We start from the raw sequence: 22,392 nt of genomic DNA, 5'->3' as shown, positions 1-22,392 counted from the left end.
GGTAAAAGGACTTTAGTGCCCAATTACCATTACTGCTTCACCTCAGTGTCATTCTCAGTTCAGTGTCAGAGTCAACAATCAGACTTTACATTATGAAGATGATAATATATGTTAATACTAAATGTCAAAACACTAAGAGTTGTAATTATACACACATTTATTTTCAACTGATATTATCAATGGCTTGTGTTATTTTTAAATTATTCTGCTCTGCTAAGGCCAAGAAATCAAAAGAGAGCTCTTATATCTGGATTGTGGTGATTGTTGCATAAACCTACACATATACTAAAATTCATGAAACTGAACACATAGAAAAAAAGTCAGGTTTACTGTACTAATTTTAAAATAAGATAAAACAGAAGAAAACTAACAACAAAATCTGTTGTGATTCAAACACTGTATAACATGAACAAGTATATGGTAAAAAACAAATATATATATATATATACACACACATATATATGTACACGTGTGTGTGTGTGTGTATACACTTTAAAAAGTATACTTTTCCCTTAAAAAAAGACCATGTCTACCAAACACTAAAAGAACAAATCAATACCTGATCAATTTAATAGGGATAGTATTGATACATTCAACCTAGTTAGACTGAGCATTCAACTCAGACAATTCAGTTGGCTTCTCTTTAATATGAAGTAAATAAATAATTAGCATTGACTGGTGGGTTCCACCCTGGAATCCCCAATTAAAGAATCCAGTCAGAAGGCAGATGTTAAAGATCTATCTAGAAATATTCAGCTCTCCTTTATTTATGATCTCATTATCCCCAATGATGCTAATTTCAGATAACTTTTGTTTCATGTGTCACATGGAATAGAGTGGAAAGTATGTTCTGGTGATTACTCTGCTCTAGTTAGGGATGCTTGGTATATAAAATGATGCAGCAAAACAAGTGTTTATTAAACAGCAAGCTGTGTCTCTCAGATAGGGATGCAAAGAAGGCAGTAACCTCCTTTGCGTTTTCTAAGCATGTGAACACACAACAGCCTCCTTTGATGAAGGCACGCTCACGTGTGTAAGGCACTCCACTGAGTACTTTATGGATATCTCATCTGACCCCTTCCTCTTCGGTGTAGGTATTTTTTATTATTTCTCTGGTAGATTGTATCATTGCTTACCAGACATTCTGGTTTCCCTCTCCGTGATGGGAATCTCTGCCTCTCCCTCCTCCGTGTTAGAATCTCTACCTATTAAACCTGAGAGTAGCTGTGAGACCTACAGTGGCCAGTGAAATGCATGCAGAAGTGACAGGCACAATTTCTGGGCATATGGTTCAAGTTGATGATTCTATGTCTCTCTTTGCTTCCCCCTCTTCCACATTTTAAATTTGCAAGTGAAAGCGACTTAAGCAAAGCTTCAACCAATCCATGACATTCCTGTAATGTGAGGAAGAGTTACATTTTTGTTGTTATAAGCCACCAAGAGTTTTGAGATTATATACAGTATCACCTGATGCATCCTACTGATACACTGTCATTTTATGAATGAAGAAAACAAACATTCAGAAACATTTAAATAATGTGTCTGCAGTGAAGAACAGTAAATAGAATAACTAGATTTAGAGCCTAAGCCTGTCCAGACAGCTGAGTCCTTTCTCTTAACCACTTTTCAATACATATTGGAATGAAAATGTATATCAGTTACAAAACTAGAACACAGGACAGAGAAATGTAGTTTTATGGGCCACAGAAAGTTCTACCCCAAATGGAGTTTACTTATATTTTAAATTTATTTGTTTTTTTAATCAAAGGATAATTGCTTTACAGAATTTTGTTGTTTTCTGTCAAACCTCAACATGAATCAGCTATAGGTATACATATGTCCCCTCCCTCTTGAACCTCCCTCCCATCTCGCTCCCCATTCCACCCCTCTGGGTTGATACAGAGCCCCTGTTTGAGTTTCCTTAGTCATACAGCAAATTCCCGTTGGCTATCTATTTTACATATGGTAATATAGGTTTCCACGTTACTCTCTCCATACATCTCACGCTCTCCTCCCCTCTGCCCATGTCCATAAGTCTGTTCTCTATGTCTGTTTCTCCATTGCTGCCATGCAAATAAGTTCTTCAGTACCATTTTTCTGGATTCCATGTATATGTGTTAGTATATGATATTTATCTTTCTCTTTCTGACTGACTTCACTGTGTATTATAGGCTCTAGGTTCATCCACCTCATTAGAACTGACTCAAATGTGTTTTTTTATGGCTGAGTAATTTTCCATTGTGTATATGTACCACAACTTCTTTATCCACTCATCTGTCTGTGGGCATCTAGGTTGCTTCCGTGTTCTAGCTATTGTAAATAGTGCTGCAATGAATGATGGGATACATGTGTTGTTTCCAATTTTGGTTTCCTCGGGGTGTATATCTAGGAGTGGGATTGCTGGGTGAAGTTTACTTTTGAGTGATAAGAATTTTCCAGGCACACTTCACCATCCTGTGAATATGCTAAAAAACATTTATTAATAATTGCTTACTTTTTATGAGTGAGTGGTATGCTATGTATTTATATATCAAATAAGCTATTTTTAAATTCCTAAGGGTAAATGGCATAGTTTCTTACCTTTTTTTTTTTTTTAGCGTATTCTTAGGTTAGCTTATGTATATTATGTATGCTTGCTTCTTAGATTAGCTCAGGTATCTTAGGTTAGCTAAAAAAAAATAGCAGTGTTAAATTTTGCATTGTAAGTATGCATATACTTGCCAACAGAGTTATAATCTGAGAGGGCTTTCACTGTGAGTGAGTTGCAGGGACGTCTGAATGCAAGTATTAATGTGTATTACACACTCCTACACACTGAGCAACTGTGCTGGCTCCTAGTGTATATATATTCAATACCAGGTGGAAAATGATGACTGATATGATAATTGCAGGGCAATAAAAGTGAGACTTAACATTGCTTTTAAAAATATACCATATATAAATAACTTTTCAAAATTAAACCTGTTTTCATTCTTTTTTTTTCTTTGCTTTTTAAGTTCATTAAAAAATCACAAACACTGAGATGATTACCAGCTTGTAATAGGAAAACTCCATATGAAAACAACAGATAGAAATACTATTTTCTTGATCTGTTAGGCATTCTGGTCCTTACCTACAAAGTAGTCAACATTTATATTTTAAGCAGCCTTGATACTTCAACCCTTACATTAAAAATGAACTGGTATTAAAATATTAATAGATACTGTTTCTCGGAGAAGGCAATGGCACCCCACTCCAGTACTCTTGCCTGGAAAATCCCACGGATGGAGGAGCCTGGTGGGCTGCAGTCCATGGGGTTGCTAAGAGTCGGACACGACTGAGCGACTTCACTTTCACTTTTCACTTTCACACATTGGAGAAGGAAATGGCAACCCACTCCAGTGTTCTTGCCTGGAGAATCCCAGGGACAGGGCAGCCTAGTGCGCTGCCGTCCATGGGGTCGCACAGAGTCGGACAGGACTGAAGGGACTTAGCAGTAGCAGTAGCAGATACTGTTTCTATGCTAGTTGCTACAAGGGCTCCTCAAAACACACCCAGGCATGTGCACACACACCTGTGTGCGCACATGCCTGCTCACACACTTGCCTGTTTTGTTGTTGTTGTTCAGTCACCCAGTCGTGTCCCACTCTTTGTGATTCCATGAACTGCAGCACGCCAGGCCTCACTGTCCTTCACCATCTCTGGAGTTTGCCCAAATTCATGTCCATTGAGTTGGTGATGCCATTTAACCATCTCATCTTCTGATGCTCTCTTCTTCCTCTGCCCTCAGTCTTTCCCAGCATCAGGGACTTTTCCAATGAATCATCTGTTTGCATCAGATGACCCGAGTACTGGAGCTTCAGCCTCAGCATCAGTCCTTCCAGTGCATATTCAGGGTCGATCTCCCTTAAGATTGACTGATTTGATCTTGCTCTCCAAGGGACTTTCAGAAGTCTTCTCCAGTGCCACAGTTTGGAGGCGTTCTGCCTTTATAGTCCAGCTCTCACAACCATACGTGACCACTGGGGAGACCATAGCCTTGAATGTACAGACCTTTGTCGGCAGAGTGATGTCACTTGCTTTCAGTCTCTGTTACCCACCTCAGAGCTTAGGGTTGCTCTTGACTGCTGTTCTTGAGCACACATTTGTAAATTACTTCCATAAGAGTATACATTGTGATTTTAATCCAAAGCTCCAGCAGATTTTTAGAGCTATAACCCATGGTGGGGCTACCTAGAAAGTATCTGATCTTGGCTTCTAAAATTGTTTGTTGCTGTTCAGTTGCTAGGTTGTGTCTGACTCTGCGACCTGTGGACTGTAGCAGGCAGGGACTCCCTGTCCCTCACAGTCTCCTCTCATCCTCTGCCGCCCTCTTCTCCTTTTGCCTTCAATCTTTCCCAGCCTCAGGGTCTTTTCCAGTGACTCGACTGCTTGTATCAGGTGGCCAAAGTTCTACAGTTAAGGCAGGCCAATTATCTGCTTGTATACCTGCCTGAATATGTGCTTATCTACCTGCTTTAGCCAAGTGGAACTAATGGAAAGTTTGTTTTACTGTCAAATAGCAATTATATTTTAAATCTTTCTCGTTGTATGTGGATGTGGTTTTGACTTAAATCTCTGTTTATATGTTTGGTGGTGTATACTTGGCATAGTCCTAGTCATTGTAGAATCCAGAGAATGGAGTAAGACATGAGTACTATCCTTGTAGACCTGTTTAGGAGATGCACGGCCACGTTGCATGGTAGATTTAAGGAAATATGTTGGTGATAGCAGGAACAGATTGCTGAGGCATCACAGAATAAAAAGTCATCCCTTATACCAGAGAATCTGGAACTCCAAACTAAACCTTAAAAATAGAGAAGAATTTTGAAAGGGGAAGTAGCCCAAAGGTTATTCATTTGTTGTTCAGTCACTCAGTTGTGTCCAATTCTTTGTGACCCGATGGACTGTAGCACACAAGGCTTCCTTGTCCTTCACTATCTCCTGGAGTTTGCTCAAACTCATGTCCATTGAGTTGATGATGCCATCCAACCATCTCATCCACTGTCGTCCCCTTCTCCTCCTGCCCTCAATCTTTCCCAGCATCAAGGTCTTTTCCAATGAGTCGTCTCTTCGCATCAGGTGGCCAAAGTATTGGAGGTTATATGTAACCAACAGTGTTAAGTGAGAAGAGGGATAGAAGGGAAAACAATACAAAAAAATATCTACTTTGTCTCTTTGGGTTATATTGCTGCTGCTGCTGCTAAGTCGCTTCAGTCGTGTCCGACTGTGCGACCCCATAGAAGGCAGCCGACCAGACTTCCCCGTCCCTGGGATTCTCCAGGCAAGAACACTGGAGTGGGTTGCCATTTCCTTCTCCAATGCATGAAAGTGAAAAGTGAAAGTGAAGTCGCTCAGTCGTGTCTGACTCTTAGCGACCCCATGGACTGCAGCCTACCAGGCTCCTCTGTCCATGGGATTTTCCAGGCAAGAGTACTGGAGTAGGGTGCCATTGCCTTCTCCATTGGGTTATGTTAATATACGTTAAGTTGTGGTTCTTCTAGTGAAAGAAGTACAGACTTTATGCAAGGGGTGAGCTTATTTTTGTGTTTTGGCACCTACTTCTATGAAGTTGCAAAGTCTGTAGTATGAAGCTGGAGATAATTACTGTTGGGAAATCTTACTTTGAGAGCCAAAGGGGGGAAAACCCACCAAATTTATCCTGCTTGTTTTCTATTAACATTGTAATTTGAAAATTGTCATACTATAATAGGGTGATGTTTCATCTAGTGAAATATCCTGTTTATAGTAGAAGGGCCACCCTGAGTGTTTCCAATAGAGACTGCACCCCTTCTGGCCCCCAGGTCATGTTCACTGGGAACCCCTTCCAAATTTATTTTTTGCGAATCAGTACAAGTTATCACTCCTTCACTTACTAGTTAAGGAAGCTACCTTGTTGAAAAGCAATTCTGTCTATTGATGCTTTCATTAACGTGTATGAAAATGTGTTAGTATGAATTTTAAACATTCTCCAAAGATGAAGCATGTTAGATAATTTATGTCTTAAATGCTAACACATAAGCACTTTACTGGGTTGTCTTATTCTTACCGTAGCCCAGTAACCCTATGAGGTGGGAATTACCACTGTCTTCATTCTTCAGATAAGAAAACCAGTGCACAGAGATTGAAAGTAGAATTTCAATTCACAAATTGTGTTACTTGTAAAGGTGTCATTTTTTTTTGCCACAGTATGTATGTTGCAGGTTAGCTAAAGCTGAGTCCTGCCCCTTTAGAAAACAGAGATTTTTGTATAATTGTTTTTCTCACACTGTTCAAGAATGGTGATGCTCAGGTGTAAGAAACCTGAAAGATGGAGAGTCATAGCAGGAGGCCAGTGTATTTACTCAGAGTCGGTAGTGATGATGAATGTTCAGGCCTGCCTCCCGCAGCCTTATACATCGTAGTCTTGAGTAAGGAGGTAAAGAGCCTTCTGACTAAATACGCAGCCAAGAAATGCCAATTCTGTGAAGGAGAACTTCAGGTCATGTGTTAGCCAGTCGTTTGCTGCCAAATCAATCCTTGAACTTCAGTCCCAGTTGAGTGATCTATGTTTAACACAGTGTGTCTGTGTGTGTTAGTCGCTTGGTCGCATATCCCAATTCCTGCAAGAGAAGGTCGATAAAGGACATCCATGAGTAATATCATTTGGTTATTTGAATTTCTTAATCAGAAGGATTTTTTTTAAACCAACTAAGCTGCTCCGAAGCAAACAAGGAGCTTGAGTTTGTCATTCTTTTCTTCCACTTTGGTCAAAATACTAGTATTCATAGTCAGTGCGAAGAAAAGGAAGGGACAAAGGTCACGGGTGATACGTACACATGACTGAGCCCTGAATAGCAAAGAGGCGGTCACCTCTATGGAATTAGGTGGCTCTTTGAGCCCACAAGATCCCTCAAAATGCTTTTCTAATGATAAAATTAGATAGCAGATGTGAGAGTACAGTATAGTACTTTGAAAAGTAAAATCACTGGACACATGCAAGGTACTGAAGAGCAGTTCCTTTCTTGACACTGTTACCTCTTTCGGACGCTTAGTGTCCACCCTGTCCCTCAACTCCCTCTTTCCCCCCCTCCCCTCCCCCACCACTGATGGGCCATAGTTCGGCACATTTTTCTTACTGCTCACATAAATGGTTTCCTTACCTCAGTTTTCCTTTTACCATTCTTTTTCCTGTCCATTTCATATCCTTGGAGGAATTTAGAACAATCTATGTATTTCCTAATTATTTCACTCAGACCTGCTCTCTTTAACTTTACCAGACAGATTCTTCTTCCTGCTCTTCCCTTCTTTCTCCTCTTTGAAACTCTGCAGCTTATAGGTGGAGAAGGCAATGGCACCCCACTCCAGTACTTTTGCCTAGAAAATCCCATGGACGGAGGAGCCTGGTAGGCTGCAGTCCATGGGGTCACTAGAGTCGGACACGACTGAGCGACTTCACTTTCACTTTTCACTTTCATGCATTGGAGAAGGAGATGGCAACCCACTCCAGTGTTCTTGCCTGGAGAATCCCAGGGACGGGGAAGCCTGGTGGGCTGCCATCTCTGGGGTCGCAGAGTCGGACACGACTGAAGTGACTTAGCAGCAGCAGCAGCTTATAGGTAGATACCAGTAGGTGACCAGAGGTGAACTGATTGGCTTCGTTGTCTGATACTGTGCCTTTTGCATGCTCAAAAATAAGTGTTTGCTAACTATCTGAAAAAGAAACAAGTGAGTCACAGATTTCTTTTTCTGCTTTAGTATTAAAAAAAAAGTATTGACTTTCTGTAAATTTGGGAACTTTATTCAAGTACTCAGGATTCTGCAGCTTCAACTGTTTGCCTTAAATATTGCTGTTTCTGCTGCTAATGTAACAGGCCAGAATATAACATTGCCTTGAGGCAAGGGATGAGTGGTGCTTATTTTGAAGAACTCAGAAATCTTTTTAGTCTCTAGGATTTACATGAGTTTATCTCTGTTTCGTCACCTAAGAGAGGCAATGACCATGAGGAAGTAGCTTTTCTGTTAAATCCTCGGGAAGTCATGTTAAATTCCCAGATGTCATCCTAGAGTGTAGTCAGTGGCCTTCACTTGAGGAGCCTAGAGGATTGGTATGTTTTTAGCTGTGTTTATTCACTTGCACTTGTGAGAGTTGATCTGATTTGTTAAAATGATTAATGTTTTCTCCTTCCATCTTTCCCAAGGAAATGGCAAAAATCCTTCATCACCCCCGAGTCTATGCTTTTCTGCACATACCAGTTCAGTCTGCCTCTGACACTGTGCTCATGGAAATGAAAAGAGAATACTGCGTGGCTGACTTCAAAAGAGTGGTGGATTTTCTGAAAGACAAGTAAGTCTGTTAGCACTTAAGAAAATCACCGTTTCTTTTTTCTTTTAAAAGCATGTGGCAAAAATGCACTCGTGGTAGCCACAATTAAAGGCCAGAGAGGTGAGGCTTTTGAAGCTTTCAAAGCCTTGAGTTTTCCTTAGACACCCTTGATGTGGTTTCTTCTTTCCTCTCAGTTTTATCCACCTTCCATCTGTGCATCACACACCATTAATTTGTGTAGGGTTGCCAGTCTTCCTAAGGTAATGTGCATTGTGATCATCTCTGTACCTGACCTAGTAGATGAAAACTGCTTTAGCTTTGCTCTGCTTACATCTCCTTTCATGTGGCTTTTTGAAGCTGTCAACTGTTTCTGACATGGAGGTAGGTCAAATCATGTCACTACAAAAGAGATAATTTTCTACGAAATAGCATTTTTGGAAGAGTATCTGGGAACATCTTTGCTTTTACACACTTACCCCTGTAGTTTTCTTGAAGAATGGAGCTTTATAAGGAGGTTTTGAGATTCTGTTTTTTTAAAGTTCAAATTGCCATTGACCAAAATTAAGGCATATTTACACAATCTCAGACATGAATGATAATTTTGCTTCCACAGAAAACACTTGCAGCCTATAATTATATTCTTAAAAATCCTACTTCTCATCATCACCAAGGGTTGAATGCCTTCTATGATTATACAAGGCAGGAAATAGTGCCGGCCAAGGTCATTCGGAACGTTCTCAAGTCCGGGGCACTATCCTCCCCTTGGGGAATATGTCATTTATCTTGGCATATTTGTGGCATGGGTCTTTCTACTTTCCATAATTTTTTTCCCATAATTTTTTCCTCTGTTGTTTTTCTTAATTAAAATACAACTCTTTATTTCCATCTTGTTTATAATTATGTACCTTTGTACCAAGTACTACGTGGATATGATTGCTTTATACAAATTGTAAGCAATTATTTTTTCCACCTTCAATTAGTCACTTATCCTGACTACATACGAATCTTTTTCCTCTGTTTACTTTCTCCTTCCTTCCTCATCTTCCCTTTATGTGTCTAATTTTTTTTTTCACCTCTAGGCGTTTCTTGATTATCCTAACCACCAGAAATAAAGACACTTGGTTTGCATTCAAGCAAATCCAGCTAATTGTTCAAATATTCAAATCAGTGAATGGAAAGTATACTTATTCTAGGATTTCATAATTATAATCATTAAGTATATACAACTTTCAAAGTAGAAAACAGAATAATGATGGATCTCTAATACTTCCTGATCTTGAGAACGGAGGGCAAAGCTAAAGAATAAGAATTTTTATGTTAGATGTCTGTTGTTGGCCTGTGTCCCTCCTTTGCATCTGTTCTAGCTTATTCTACATAAAGTTGTCTCATGTACAGACAAGTTTGGGCACACCAGTATTGGTGAATGTCTTGTTTTCAGAATTACAAATAAATTGTTGTGATATGTGCTGTGCTCAGTTGCTCGGTCGTGTCTGACTCTTTTGAGACCCCAAGGACTGTAGCTCGTCAGGCTCCTCTGTCCATGGAATTCTCTAGGCAAGAATACTAAAGTGGGTTGCCATTTCTTCTTTGAAGGTTATCTTCTTGACCTAGGGATCGAACCAGAGTCTGCTGCTTTGGCAGGAGGATTCTTTACCACTGGGCCACCTTCAGTTCAGTTCAGTTCAGTCGCTCAGTCATGTCCGACTCTTTGCGACCCCATCTAGGAAGCCTCAAATGAATTGTTACACCTGTGAAATTCCTTGCCTCTTGCTTACCAGAGCAGTAGCAGGTAATTCGGTAGCAATAGCAGATAAGCACGTGGTTCATACATTTGCACAAGATTTTGCTGAGAGCAGACATGTAGCCTGTTGTGCAAAATAGACAAGAGCACTTTCCAAATAGTTTTATTAATGTGATTCAGTGAGGTAAAGGAATCAACAGCTTCCTTTGCCTCCATTTGGGCAAGTGCTAACTCAGTCATTTGGGGAATTACTGTGGCTGCTTAACTGGACAACAATCTCCTGACAAGTTCTAGCCGTTTATGCTACTCCGAAGATGGACCTTTTAAGTCTGTTGCCTCTTGAACACTTTCAGCAGCATCCATAAGCTAAATAGGGGTCAAAAGATGGATCACGTCAAGGAATTAGAAAATAGTGCTGAGCTCATTTTTCTTTCTTTGGATTCTGAATTACTCTGAGGCATCCACAGAGCTTTTCTAGAATTACCCAAACTGTCTGGAAGACTCCAGAACCTACCCAGGGATCTCCAGGATTTCCAGCACTAGAAATATCAGAGGTCCCTGCAAGAGGGAATTAGAGATTGCTGGAGAAGATAGCCCATCCCACCCATCCAGCCACAGTTTCAGTTTCAGGTGCTGTGAATCACTGGAATTGGAAAATACAAGTCTAGCCAGTTAGGATCTAAATTTTTTTTTTAATTAAGTCTTGTACTATTTCTAGTTTTAGACAGTTCATCAGAACCAAAAAATTGTGTGTTTTGTCCAGTTTGTCTTCTTGCTTGGACTAGTTCAGGCTCACTCTTGTGCAGACTCTAACTTTACTCTTTAGTAGAAAACTTTTCCTGTCCTCTCAAGGAAGTCCACCTATCCAGTGAATCATTTCCAGTGATGATGGACATATAGGAATAAATGAAATATTTTAAGCTCTGACATTTGCTTATTTTTCCCTACGAAAATCTAGCATTTGGAAACAGCAACATTTCATGGATTTCCGTGGAACACTCGTCTGGGCAACTGATCCAGCACATAGTTGTTTCATCCAGTGTTTACTGAAATTTAATACAGTCTTGTCATTCTTAGGAGAAGGGCTGATATTACCATGTTGCTCCTGTGTTGTCGTTCAGTCTGTAAGTCATGTCTGACTCTCTGCAATCCCATGGACTGGAGCACACTGGGTTCCCGTGTCCTCCACTGTCTCCCAGAGTTTGCTCACACTCTTGTCCATTGAGTCAGTGATGCCATCCAACCATCTCATCCTCTGTCACCCCCTTCTCCTCCCGCCTTCAATCTTTCCCAGCATCAGGGTCTTTTCCAATGAGTCAGCTCTTCGCATCCAGTGGCCAAAGTATTGGAGCTTCAGCTTCAGCTTCAGTCCTTCCAGTGAATTTTTAGGGTTGATTTCCTTTAGGATTGATTGACTGGTTTGATTTCCTTGCAGTCCAAGAGACTCTCAAATCCTGTCTAGCACCACAGTTCTAAAGCATCAATTCTTCAGCGATCAGCCTTCTTTATGATCCAACTCTCACATCTGTACATGACTACTGGAAAAACCATAGTGTTCACTATATGGCCTTTTGTCAGCAAAGTGATGTCTTTGCTTTTTAATATGCTGTCGTGATTTGTCATAGCTCTCCTTCCAAGAAGGAAGCATCTTTTAATTTCATGGTTGCAGCCACTGTTTGCTGTGATTTTGGAACCCAGGAAAATACTTCACTTCCGTTTGCCATGAAGTGATGGGACCAGATGCTGTGTTGCCCTATTTTGTGAGTGAGTGAAGTCGCTCAGTCGTGTCCGACTCTTTGTGACCCCGTGGACCGTAGCCCACCAGGCTCCTCCGTCCGTGGGATTCTCCAGGCAAGAGTACTGGAGTGGGTTGCCATTTCCTTCTCCAGGGGATCTTCCTGACCCAGGGATCGAACCCAGGTCTTCCACATTGCAGGCAGACGCTTTAACCTCTGAGCCACCAGGCAGCCCTATTTTGTGCCTCATACTAAATACTTGACAACGGTGTTCACTTAAAATAGTAGGTCTGGTGCTCGCTTCTTTTGCTTTTTAGCTTCTGTATAAATGTGGCCCTTTTTATTTGCATCCTGTTTCCTCTGAAGCCTTTTCTGTAATGAACCTTTAACAAATGAAGAGTCATGTTAATTCATTTTTTTCTCCAGCAGTGTGAGCGTTCTCAAATAATCATGTTATGAATTAGGGACGAGGCATTTCCTAATCTGTTTCTTCAAAAAATCCAGTCTTTAAAACAACCTACTGCATTTAAGAGTGAAATCCACACTTTGGGATTTTACCTGAAGCTGCACGCTTTTAAACTCCCCATTCAGCAGTATTTGTGGTGCCATGTTTCTCAAACAGCAGAGGTGAAATCTTTTTAATTAATTTTCTTTACAGTTGAAATCGGCCCGTGTTTTAGCTAGGAGCAGTAGAAGTTTACATGTGAGCCAACTTGAAGCTGATTCATTATTCTCTTCAGTTGGTTGAAAGTTGGCAGCTACTATCATAACAGCAGCTGGATTGAAGATAAGCTGGAAGTGTTGGCACGTGTGGCGGCATATGGGACTTTATTAAATCATGCAACCTTTGCAAAGAAAAGTGTCTGAATTACTTAATATACTAATTTAAAACAGCTGTTCATGAGCAGACACTGACTAAAATTATTCTATTCAAATTTATTAATCTAGTTGGACAATTAACTATAGTCCTTTGATGTTTTTATTTAAATGAATAAGATGATTTCTTGAAAGATGTGATGGGATATATAGGGATATGGAAGGAAACTACATAGAACAAAGCATGAGATGCAATTCGGGTTTTCAAGAGATCTGTGTTTTAATAATTTTTAGTAAATACCTTGTAAATTTACTTTCATTCCCTGTCACTTTACTGGTTTCTCTGTTGTCTTTTTAACATAATACTGGGATTTAAGAAAGCAAAATGTTTGAATTATTTACTTTTATTTTCTCGTGTAATTTTAAAGAGTTACCTCTCAATGAGAGAATTTTTCACCATGATATATGAGGAGATTGTAATTAGGGTTCCCAGGACCTTGGGGCCTTAGATATAAACTTTGAGTCCTTCCCCATTTGAGCTGTGTTGAATTTACAGTCACTCCCCAATGAAAACTGTATATTGTCATACATGTTTAAAAAATGATAACATGCAGAGTTCTCCTCTCAATCATGTGTTCTGATGCTAAGTAAAACAACTGCTTAGTCCTCAGATTCACACATGAATGTGTGAACGGAACAAGCAAGAATGTCCTATTGATAGCTGCATCTTCAGAAATGAAATTGTTTATGAATTAAAAGACCTAACTGTTTACACAAATTATTTTGTTAAAAGTCCAGTGGCCTTGTGGTTTATGTTAAGTAGACCTTAAACATGGGAGACAAGATCCATCTCCTAGGCAAGGGTGGGATGGTTTCAGAGAATAGCATTGAAATGTGTATTACCATATGTAAAATAGATGACCAGTGCAAGTTCGATGCATGAAGCACGGCACCCAAAGTCAGTACCCTGGGACAACCCAGAGAGATGGCGTAGGCAGGAAGGTGGGAGGGGAGTTCAGGACAGGGGAACACATGTCAATGTATGGCAGAAACCATCACAATATTGTAATTATCCTCCAATTAAAATAAATTAATTAATCTAAAAAAGAAGATGTGATATGACACCCTCCCTGAGAGGATCTTCCCAACTCAAGGATTGAACCTAGGTCTCCCCTATTGCAGGTGGATTGTTTTACCATCTGAGCCACCAGTGAAGTCCTATAGATACACAGTGGACTTAAAAAAAAATTAAAGGATTCATCTCCCTTACTCAGTAAATAAAATTTGAGTGAATTAATGACCAGTTTATTTTTACTTGCAAGTTGCATGGATCTAAAGTAAGTCACACCGTATGATAGCATCTTTGTGTTGCCTTGTAATTTTATGATATTTGCTATCTCAGAATTTACCTTGTCCCTTTTGTCCGTGATATCCATTCACACACCCCTAAGTTTACTATACTCAGATTTCCCAGAGAATGCCAATAACCAATAACTAGTGAGCACTCAGGGGTAAAGAGGCATCTTCTAGTGGCGAAAGCAAAGTAGAGGTGAAGTGGCAGCTTTGCAGAGAAAGTTCTGACCTCTGATCTCTCCACTCTACACTCAGACAGCGAAGGGTCACAAGGGCACGAAGCCTGAGTCACCCGGGCAGGCTGATTTCTCTAAGTGAGTCATGGATGTACCATGTCCAGTCTGTCCTAGGCCCTATTTTATCCATCTATCTGCAAAAAAGTAATGCTCTCTTTTTAGCATGCTGAGTTCTTTTTCTTCCTTTCATGTGCCCATACTGGAGCACAATCTGATAAAAGGCAAATTATTATTAAACTTGTATTTTATTCCATCCCCTCCCACCTCCATCTTGAAGAAAAGAAAATTGCAAAAAAAAAAAAAAAGAGTGATTCAAGAAGGATTCGGTAATTAAGTTTTCCTCCAGATGCCTTCCCAGATGTGTTTCTGTTCACTGAATACCCACCTCCAAAATAACTTAGGGAAAACACTTTCCTCAAATATATTTTCTGTCTCTTTATCATCATCTTTAATATCTTTAACTCGATTGTTATTTTGGGGAGACCCTAGGGTCTTTTTCACACTTTTATCTTTTGTCAGATTTTTTTCAGAGGTAGTAAAGTTCTGCTCTTCTCCCTTCTCTCCTTTGCTGCCTTTAAATTTTTTCAAGAGAATGAATGCATATCATTGGAACAGTTACTTAGTCAAAAAGCAATTACTTTTTTCTTTTTGAACATGGTATTATATTTATATTTGGAAGATTTTGACATCATATAGTACATACCATTTTACTTGTGGATTACCCCAAACTTGATTCATTGGTTTGAAGGTAATTAAATTTTCTATTGATTTAGTTATTTTCCTTCTAGACCAGTTAAGAGAAAAGTCTCATCACCCCTAACCTCTTCCCACCTTCTTTTGTAATATGATTGTAATGTAATATTTCTGGTAGAAACTGAGATGTTATCTTCCTCCAATCCTTTGTATGTTTTCTCTGCCTAAGTGTTTTCTTGTAAACATTAGAGGCTGTAAAGTCATATACCAATAGTAAGCATTTTTCCTTTCGGAGTGCTGCTTCATTTCGTAAGGCTCACACACTGTCACAGTGTTACAGAAACCTCGGCACGTGTGTAGGATAGGTGTTTTCAATCTGCACTATAGGATGGAAGTCAAGGTTCACACGCTTAAAAAGACTTGTTGAAATCCCATAGTGACTTAATTCATTATAGGACTAGATCTTCAGTTTCTACTGTTTTTCAGTCTTCCAACTGATTCTAATAATGTTAATTAAATGGTTCAGTTTTTTATTTATCTTTTTTGTGCCTAACACTATAATACCTGGAACAAAAACAACACGTATATTTATGTATATAAAAGTCATGGTTCAGCTTGTCTGTGAGTGACAGAAAAAAAAAAAATGGCCATAAAGAAAGTAGTTTATTTTTCAGTCAGGTAAATGAAGTCCAGAGCTAGGAAATAGGTCTTTATAAGTCTCTGGCATATCAGGGATGCAGGCAGGATAAAGCTTTCATCTCATGGTCCAAGATTGAGCTCCAGCCATCAGATTTGCATTCTAGTCTGTAGGAATGTGAGAGGCAAAGAAGAGTATGTGTTCCTTCTCTTTAAATGCTTTCTGAAAGTCACACATGTTACTTTGTTTATATCCAGTTGGTCAGAACCTAGTCATGTGTCTGCACTTGGCAGAAAGAAAGGCTAAGAAAGGTAACCTTTATTTTGAGTGGCTTTGTCCCCATTTGTAAATGAAGAGCTCTGTTGCAAATAAGAGTGAGATAGTGGGGAACAGCTAGTAGTCTCTGTCTCAGTTTGTCCCATTTGATCACTCTTCTTGCTACATACAGAGCTCATCCCTTATCTGAGAGAGAGAACCCAAGCCCCATCTAGGTACCCTATCCTACTGTACCATGATTTATCGCTGATGCTCCTTCCTTTTTAGAAGGTCCAGATGTGGCTTTCTGTGGACTGATGCTATAAACTAAAGACTGGTGTAAAGTCTTTGTTTAAAATGGATTAAAAATAAGATGAGTATTATAACTTTTATTTTATTATTTTTTTAATTTAAATTTATTTATTTTAATTGGAGGCTAATTACTTAACAATATTGTATTGGTTCTGGCACACATCAGTATGAATCCGCCATGGGTGTACCCGTGTTCCCCATCCTGAACCCCTCTCCCACCTCCCTCCCCGTACCATCCCTCCGGGTCATCCCAGTGCACCAGCCCCAAGGATCCTGTATCGAACCTGGACTGGCGATTCGTTTCTTATATTATACATGTTTCCATGCCATTCCCCCAAATCTTCCCACCCTCTCCCTCTCCCACAGAGTCCAAAAGACTGTTCTATACATCTATGTCTCTTTTGCTGTCTCGCATACAGGGTTATTGTTACCATCTTTCTAAATTCCATATATATGCGTTAGTATACTGTATTGGTGTTTTTCTTTCTGGCTTACTTCACTCTGTATAATAGGCTCCAGTTTCATCCACCTCATTAGAACTGATTCAAATGTATTCTTTTTAATGGCTGAGTAATACTCCATCGTGTATATGTACCATGGCTTTCTTATCCATTCATCTGCTGATGGACATCTAGGTTGCTTCCATGTCCTGGCTACTATAAACAGTGCTGCGATGAACATTGGGGTACACGTGTCTCTTTCCCTTCTGGTTTCCTCAGTGTGTATGCCTAGCAGTGGGATTGCTGGGTCATAAGGCAGTTCTATTTCCAGTTTTTTAAGGAATCTCCACACTGTTCTCCATAGTGGCTGTACTAGTTAGCATTCCCACCAACAGTGTAAGAGGGTTCCCTTTTCTCCACACCCTCTCCAGCATTTATTGCTTGTAGACTTTTGAATCACAGCCATTCTGACTGGCGTCCCATTTGAAGAACGGGAGAATGGGAAACACATTTCAGCTACCATTTGGTGGGAATTAACAAACCCTGCTTGGTAGAAATCATGAACATTTTCTGCCCTAGTACTGAGGGACATTCTTTAGTTGTCCCGTCTGATAAGCCCTGGTTTCCTTCTGTGAGGGCAGCTCCCCAGTTGACAGGCCTTCGTGGCCATATCTGAGAAAGGCAGTAAGCAATGTGATCTGCTGGGTGCAAACACTCCCGTGCCTGCTTCCTTCTGGTGCTGATTAGAGACGTGGAAATTGCTTTAAGAGCTGTCCAGTCTATCCATGGCATCCTGGTGTATCTTTAGCAATTCCATCCCCTCAAAAATTTAGTATGCTTTGTCTGTTTGTTTCTTGTCAGTTCCATGAACAAGTGTAGTCAAAAGTCATGTCTGGACATAGTTTTGAACCTGAAGGCTGTCTTATTTATTGACCTCTGGCCTCTTTATCTCCCTCCTCTGAATTTACTGATGACTCCTTTCAGACCACCTAAACCTCTCTCAATCCCATCACTGCTGGTAAACTGGGGCTAGTGTATGACGGGGCCCCGGTTCCTCTTCCATGGTATTGTACCAGAGCCTTCCTTGGCTTTTGCAAACCTGCAAACCTCAAAATCACAGGATTCTCAGTCCAATTAGACTGTAATTCACAAAGATTTTCTTAGGAAAGCTCTGTTTTCTTCGATCTCAGCTTGCAGCTGGATAGCCCAAGTCTGTTCCTTGTGGCAAAGAACAGCAAGGAGAAGCCAAGTAGTATTTAACATTCTGAATCATTTGTAACAATTCTACTGCTGCAGACTTTGTTAACATTTGGTCTGTCTCCCAAGGTTCAGTTCAGTTCAGTCGCTGGCTCAGTTGTGTCCGACTCTTTGTGACCCCATGAATCGCAGCACTCCAGGCCTCCCTGTCTATCACCAACTCCTGGAGTTCACTCAGACTCACGTCCATCGAGTCAGTGATGCCATCCAGCCATCTCATCCTCTGTCATCCCCTTCTCCTCCTGTCCCCAATCCCTCCCAGCATCAGAGTCTTTTCCAATGAGTCAACTCTTCGCATGAGGTGGCCAAAGTACTGGAGTTTCAGCTTTAGCATCATTCTTTCTAAAGAACACCCAGGGCTGATCTCCTTTAGGATGGACTGGTTGGATCTCCTTGCAGTCCAAGGGACTCTCAAGAGTCTTCTCCAACACCACAGTTCAAAAGCATCAATTCTTTGGTGCTCAGCCTTCTTCACAGTCCAACTCTCACATCCATACATGACCACAGGAAAAACCATAGCCTTGACTTAGACGGACCTTTGTTGGCGAAGTAATATCTCTGCTTTTGCATATGCTATCTAGCTTGGTCATAACTTTTCTTCCAACGAGTAAGTATCTTTTAATTTCATGGCTGCTCATTATCTGCAGTGATTTTGGAGCCCCCAAAAATAAATCTGACACTGTTTCCACTGTTTCCCCATCTATTTCCCATGAAGTGATGGGACCGGATGCCATGATCTTTGTTTTGTTAATGTTGAGCTTTAAGCCAACTTTTTCACCCTCCTCTTTCACTTTCTTCTAGAGGCTTTTTTGTTCGTCTTCTCTTTCTGCCATAAGGGTGGTGTCATCTGCATATCTGAGGTTACTGATATTTCTCCCAGCAATCTTGATTCCAGCTTGTGCTTCCTTCAGCCCAGCATTTCTCATGATGTACTCTGCATATAAGTTAAATAAGCAGGGTGACAATATACAGCCTTGACGTACTCCTTTGCCTATTTGGAACTAGTCTGTTGTTTCATGTCCAGTTCTAACTGTTGCTTCCTGACCTGCATATAGGTTTCTCAAGAGGCAGGTCAAGTGGTCTGGTATTCCCATCTCTTTCAGAATTTTCCACAGTTTATTGTGATCCACACAGTCAAAGGCTTTGGCATAGTCAATAAAGCAGAAATAGATGTTTTTCTGGAACTCTCTTGCTTTTTCGATGATTCCTCTAATTTATTGTGATTCAGTGTTTTAATTGTATCATTTGAAAAAATTTCTATTCTTTTCAGTTTTTCCTTGAAAAAAGTTGCTTCATTGTCTAGTTCTGACTCTTTCAACAGTTATAATTGGTTTCATTCTTTTTCCTTCTTTTAAATAATTTGTGCTTTCAAGAATCATGATATAATTAAATTTTGCAGAGTGTTTTTCTGCTTATAAGAAAGTCAGAATTCATCTTAACTTTTATAGCAGTGTAAGTCCCTGAATTTTTCTTCTAGTGATAAAAGAGACTAAATTTAATGAGAAACACTTTACAACATTAAGAATCCTGGTACATAGGAAACTTAAGAAAGCTGTTAAATTTTAAAACATTTTTGAGTAATATTTTCATGCATAAAAGATGTATGTTTTCCCTTTCTGTAAGCGAAAATAAATCTCTATTTTTCCCCACATAAATAAACAACAGAAATATGCAAATAGAAATATATTTGCATAAAAATATTTACACTTAGTGCCATGACCTTTTGTATATGTATTACTGAATAATTATATTAATAGCTAATACTTAGTACTTAAAAATGTCTCAGTTACTCTTCAGATTGGTTTATATGTATGAACTGATTTAATTCTTAAAACAACCTTTTGAAACAGGTATCTTTGACTGTCACATTTTAGAGATGAAGAAAACTGAAGCACAGGAGAGCTTGAGGTCACACAGATAGTAAGTGACAGAGAGAACTTTGAGCCCTTGTTGCCGGGTACCAGAGCTAGTTCTTTTTAACTATTTATTGTGCTCTACTATTGAACTTGCTGTCCTCTGAATAAGTACTGCTCAAAAACTGGCTCATAGACCAGTGCCTCTTTGCAAATTCTTTGTCATCGATGCACAAGATTATTACTGAAATTGAAAGCAATCACGTAGATTTTCTAGTAATTTAACATTTCCAGGACATCAAATTTGTGATATGTATTTTTAGTAATTCATCTTACTTCCATTTTAGAAATGTATTGGTCCATAATGAATTGGAAGGAAAACTGGTTATTCTCCACAAATAGTTCAAGAAGCACTGTTCTGAATAAAGTGCCTTTTATGGCTGTTAGGTGCTTTTAAATTCATAATTTCATTCAGTTCTCACAATAACCTTGGAAGTTTATGGTGCTATTCACATATTTTTTAGGTTGAAAAACTAAAGATTAGAGAAGATATATATATATATATATATATATATATGTGATAGATCTACAATTCAAAGCCTGTTCTTTATTCTATAAAATACAGAAATCATATTCTCCTGTCCCTGGTGACATTCATATTGAAACATATAAATTTGTTGAAGCCTTTCAAGACATTTTTTTTCTTCTGTTGGTTATCTTCATAAAAGAGAACTTTGAGGAAGTAAGAATTTTTTTTAAATGTAAAGATTCTTGAACTCTAACAGAGAATAATACAACCTGGTCATTTATTAATTCTTTGGTAAGACATTATTTTTATTTTTTAGAGGCAGTTCTTCAGATATTTATTGGCAACCCTAGCTCCTTCCACTTACTAGTAAATATTGCTTAGAATGAGGACTTCAGATCTTCTTATGGTAACAGCAGAGCATAAGGTAGCGTTTTCTCAGCTTCCTCATCTATAAAATGAAAAGGATGGGGGACTTGCCCGGCGGTGTAGTGGCGCTTCTCCTGCAGGGGGTGCGGGTTTGATCCCTGGTTGGGGAACTAAGATCCCACATGCTTATGCCGTATTGCCAAAAAAAATTTTTTTTTAATTTAACTTTCAAAAGGATGAGCTAAGTTATTTTGAATTCGAGTCTTACTGAAGATTTGTGTCATTTCCCCCCCTTTTCTTAGCTTTCTTCTGATGAGTGTTAGTCTTTTCTTCTTTCCAGTTACTCCCATTCTCCAGAAACCCTTCATGGAGCTTGCATTTACCTGTGACTCATTCCTCCTCATGCCCACTTTCTCTTGAAGAAAGTGGCTTTCACTTGAAGAGTAGCTGCTTCCACTGCATGCCTCCACTGTCTCAGCTTTCTGTCCGCTTCTCAATCCTCTAGGGTCTGGTTTCTGCCCACTCTCCTTCACTCCTGTCAAGTTCCTCATTGCAGACTCCAGCAGGCAGTCTTCAGCCTTAATTTTCTCCTCTTGCATTGGCCAGCTCCCTCCTCTGTGAGTCAGGTTCAGTCTATGCTTGTCCCCTCCCTCCCCGGCCCTCACACAGGTGCATGCATCTACAGACTGCTTTTCAATGAGAGCCTTTTGCCTGTCCCTCAGGTGCTCAGTGCTCACCTTTCACGCTTACTCTTCCTGCCCTTCGCGTCATCTTAGTATGAAGCCCCGCATTCATCCATCCAAGTCAGAAGCACAGTTTTTTTGAACTTCCCTCTCACCTTTTCCCACTCAGTCTCATCTGCCACCAGGTCTCATGAGTTTGATCTTCCACTCAGCTCGTGTCCCACGCCTCATCCCCACTGTCACTGCCTTCATTGTGGAGGTTCTTTGAATTGCGTTGCCTCGTAAACCCCTTCCCAAACTCCAGGCTCATTCCCTCCAACCCATTCTTCTCTTCGTTGCCAGATTGTTGTTTCTAAAATATGTACTGACCTTGTATTTTTTAATCAAAATTATATTCCAGTAAAAAAAAAATCATCCTTAGATCCCCATTTCTGGCCTTCAGTACCAGAAATGACAACAGTAGCCATTATACCAACTACTAGTTACTGATGTGTATGCCAGAAATTCTGCAAAGGATTTCACCTGCATAATCTCCTTATAGTTTATCTCCGTTATGGTGTTTCCCACATGGTTCTGTGCTTGTGTTTCCCTCCGCAGACACTCCCCCCAACCCTCTTTAACTTCATGAGTCTCTTCATGTATTTCTCTCCAGCACCTACTATAGTGCCTGAAACATAAACCCATTGTATTTCTGCTGAATGAAGGATTTCTGTTGTTGTTGACATAGGACTAACTTGAGTTGTGGGATGTGGAGATTTCAGAAACCTTTAGTAGAAAAGCCTACAGTAAGGACAACAAAGGCTTTGCTAGCGAGGACGGAATACTTGTCTCAGCTCAGGGAGCCAGAGGCTCTGTAACCCAGCGCCCCTGCCTCTTTCATCATCACCTGGTTGTCGCAGGTCCCAGAAAGGGTGAAAACGATTGTCTTTATGCTTTGATTCAGTGCATACAGCCTGCTACTAGCAGCCTCATGCCGACATGCACCATATTTTAAGGTAAAATAATTGTATTCTCTAGAAAATAGCCTTGGAAATTCAGCTCCCTTCCTCTGTCCATTTTGTCTCATTCTTCACTGCCGACCCCCTTCACTGAAAGACAGTGATTTCATTATTGCTACTGTGAGAGAGCTGACTCTTCCAAACTGTTTTTTATTTCCTAAATG

General features: G+C 39.9%; 1 protein-coding gene across 6 annotated transcripts in view; it reads left to right on the top strand.

Moving 5' to 3' along the window:
• Nucleotides 1-22,392, top strand: part of CDKAL1 (CDK5 regulatory subunit associated protein 1 like 1) — a 730,510-nt gene that overhangs the window by 431,350 nt on the left and 276,768 nt on the right. For all 6 annotated transcript variants that reach the window (XM_061398740.1, XM_061398739.1, XM_061398736.1 and 3 more), the window contains one exon: nucleotides 8,199-8,344. In XM_061398740.1, coding sequence (XP_061254724.1) covers nucleotides 8,199-8,344 — 146 coding nt within the window. The remainder of the gene's footprint in view (nucleotides 1-8,198; nucleotides 8,345-22,392) is intronic.

The sequence above is a fragment of the Bos javanicus genome, chromosome 23 (assembly GCF_032452875.1).
Source record: "Bos javanicus breed banteng chromosome 23, ARS-OSU_banteng_1.0, whole genome shotgun sequence".
Classification (NCBI taxonomy): domain Eukaryota; kingdom Metazoa; phylum Chordata; class Mammalia; order Artiodactyla; family Bovidae; genus Bos; species Bos javanicus.
The sequence above is the reverse complement of the archived record's forward strand: the minus strand, read 5'-3'. Positions and strand labels throughout refer to the sequence as shown.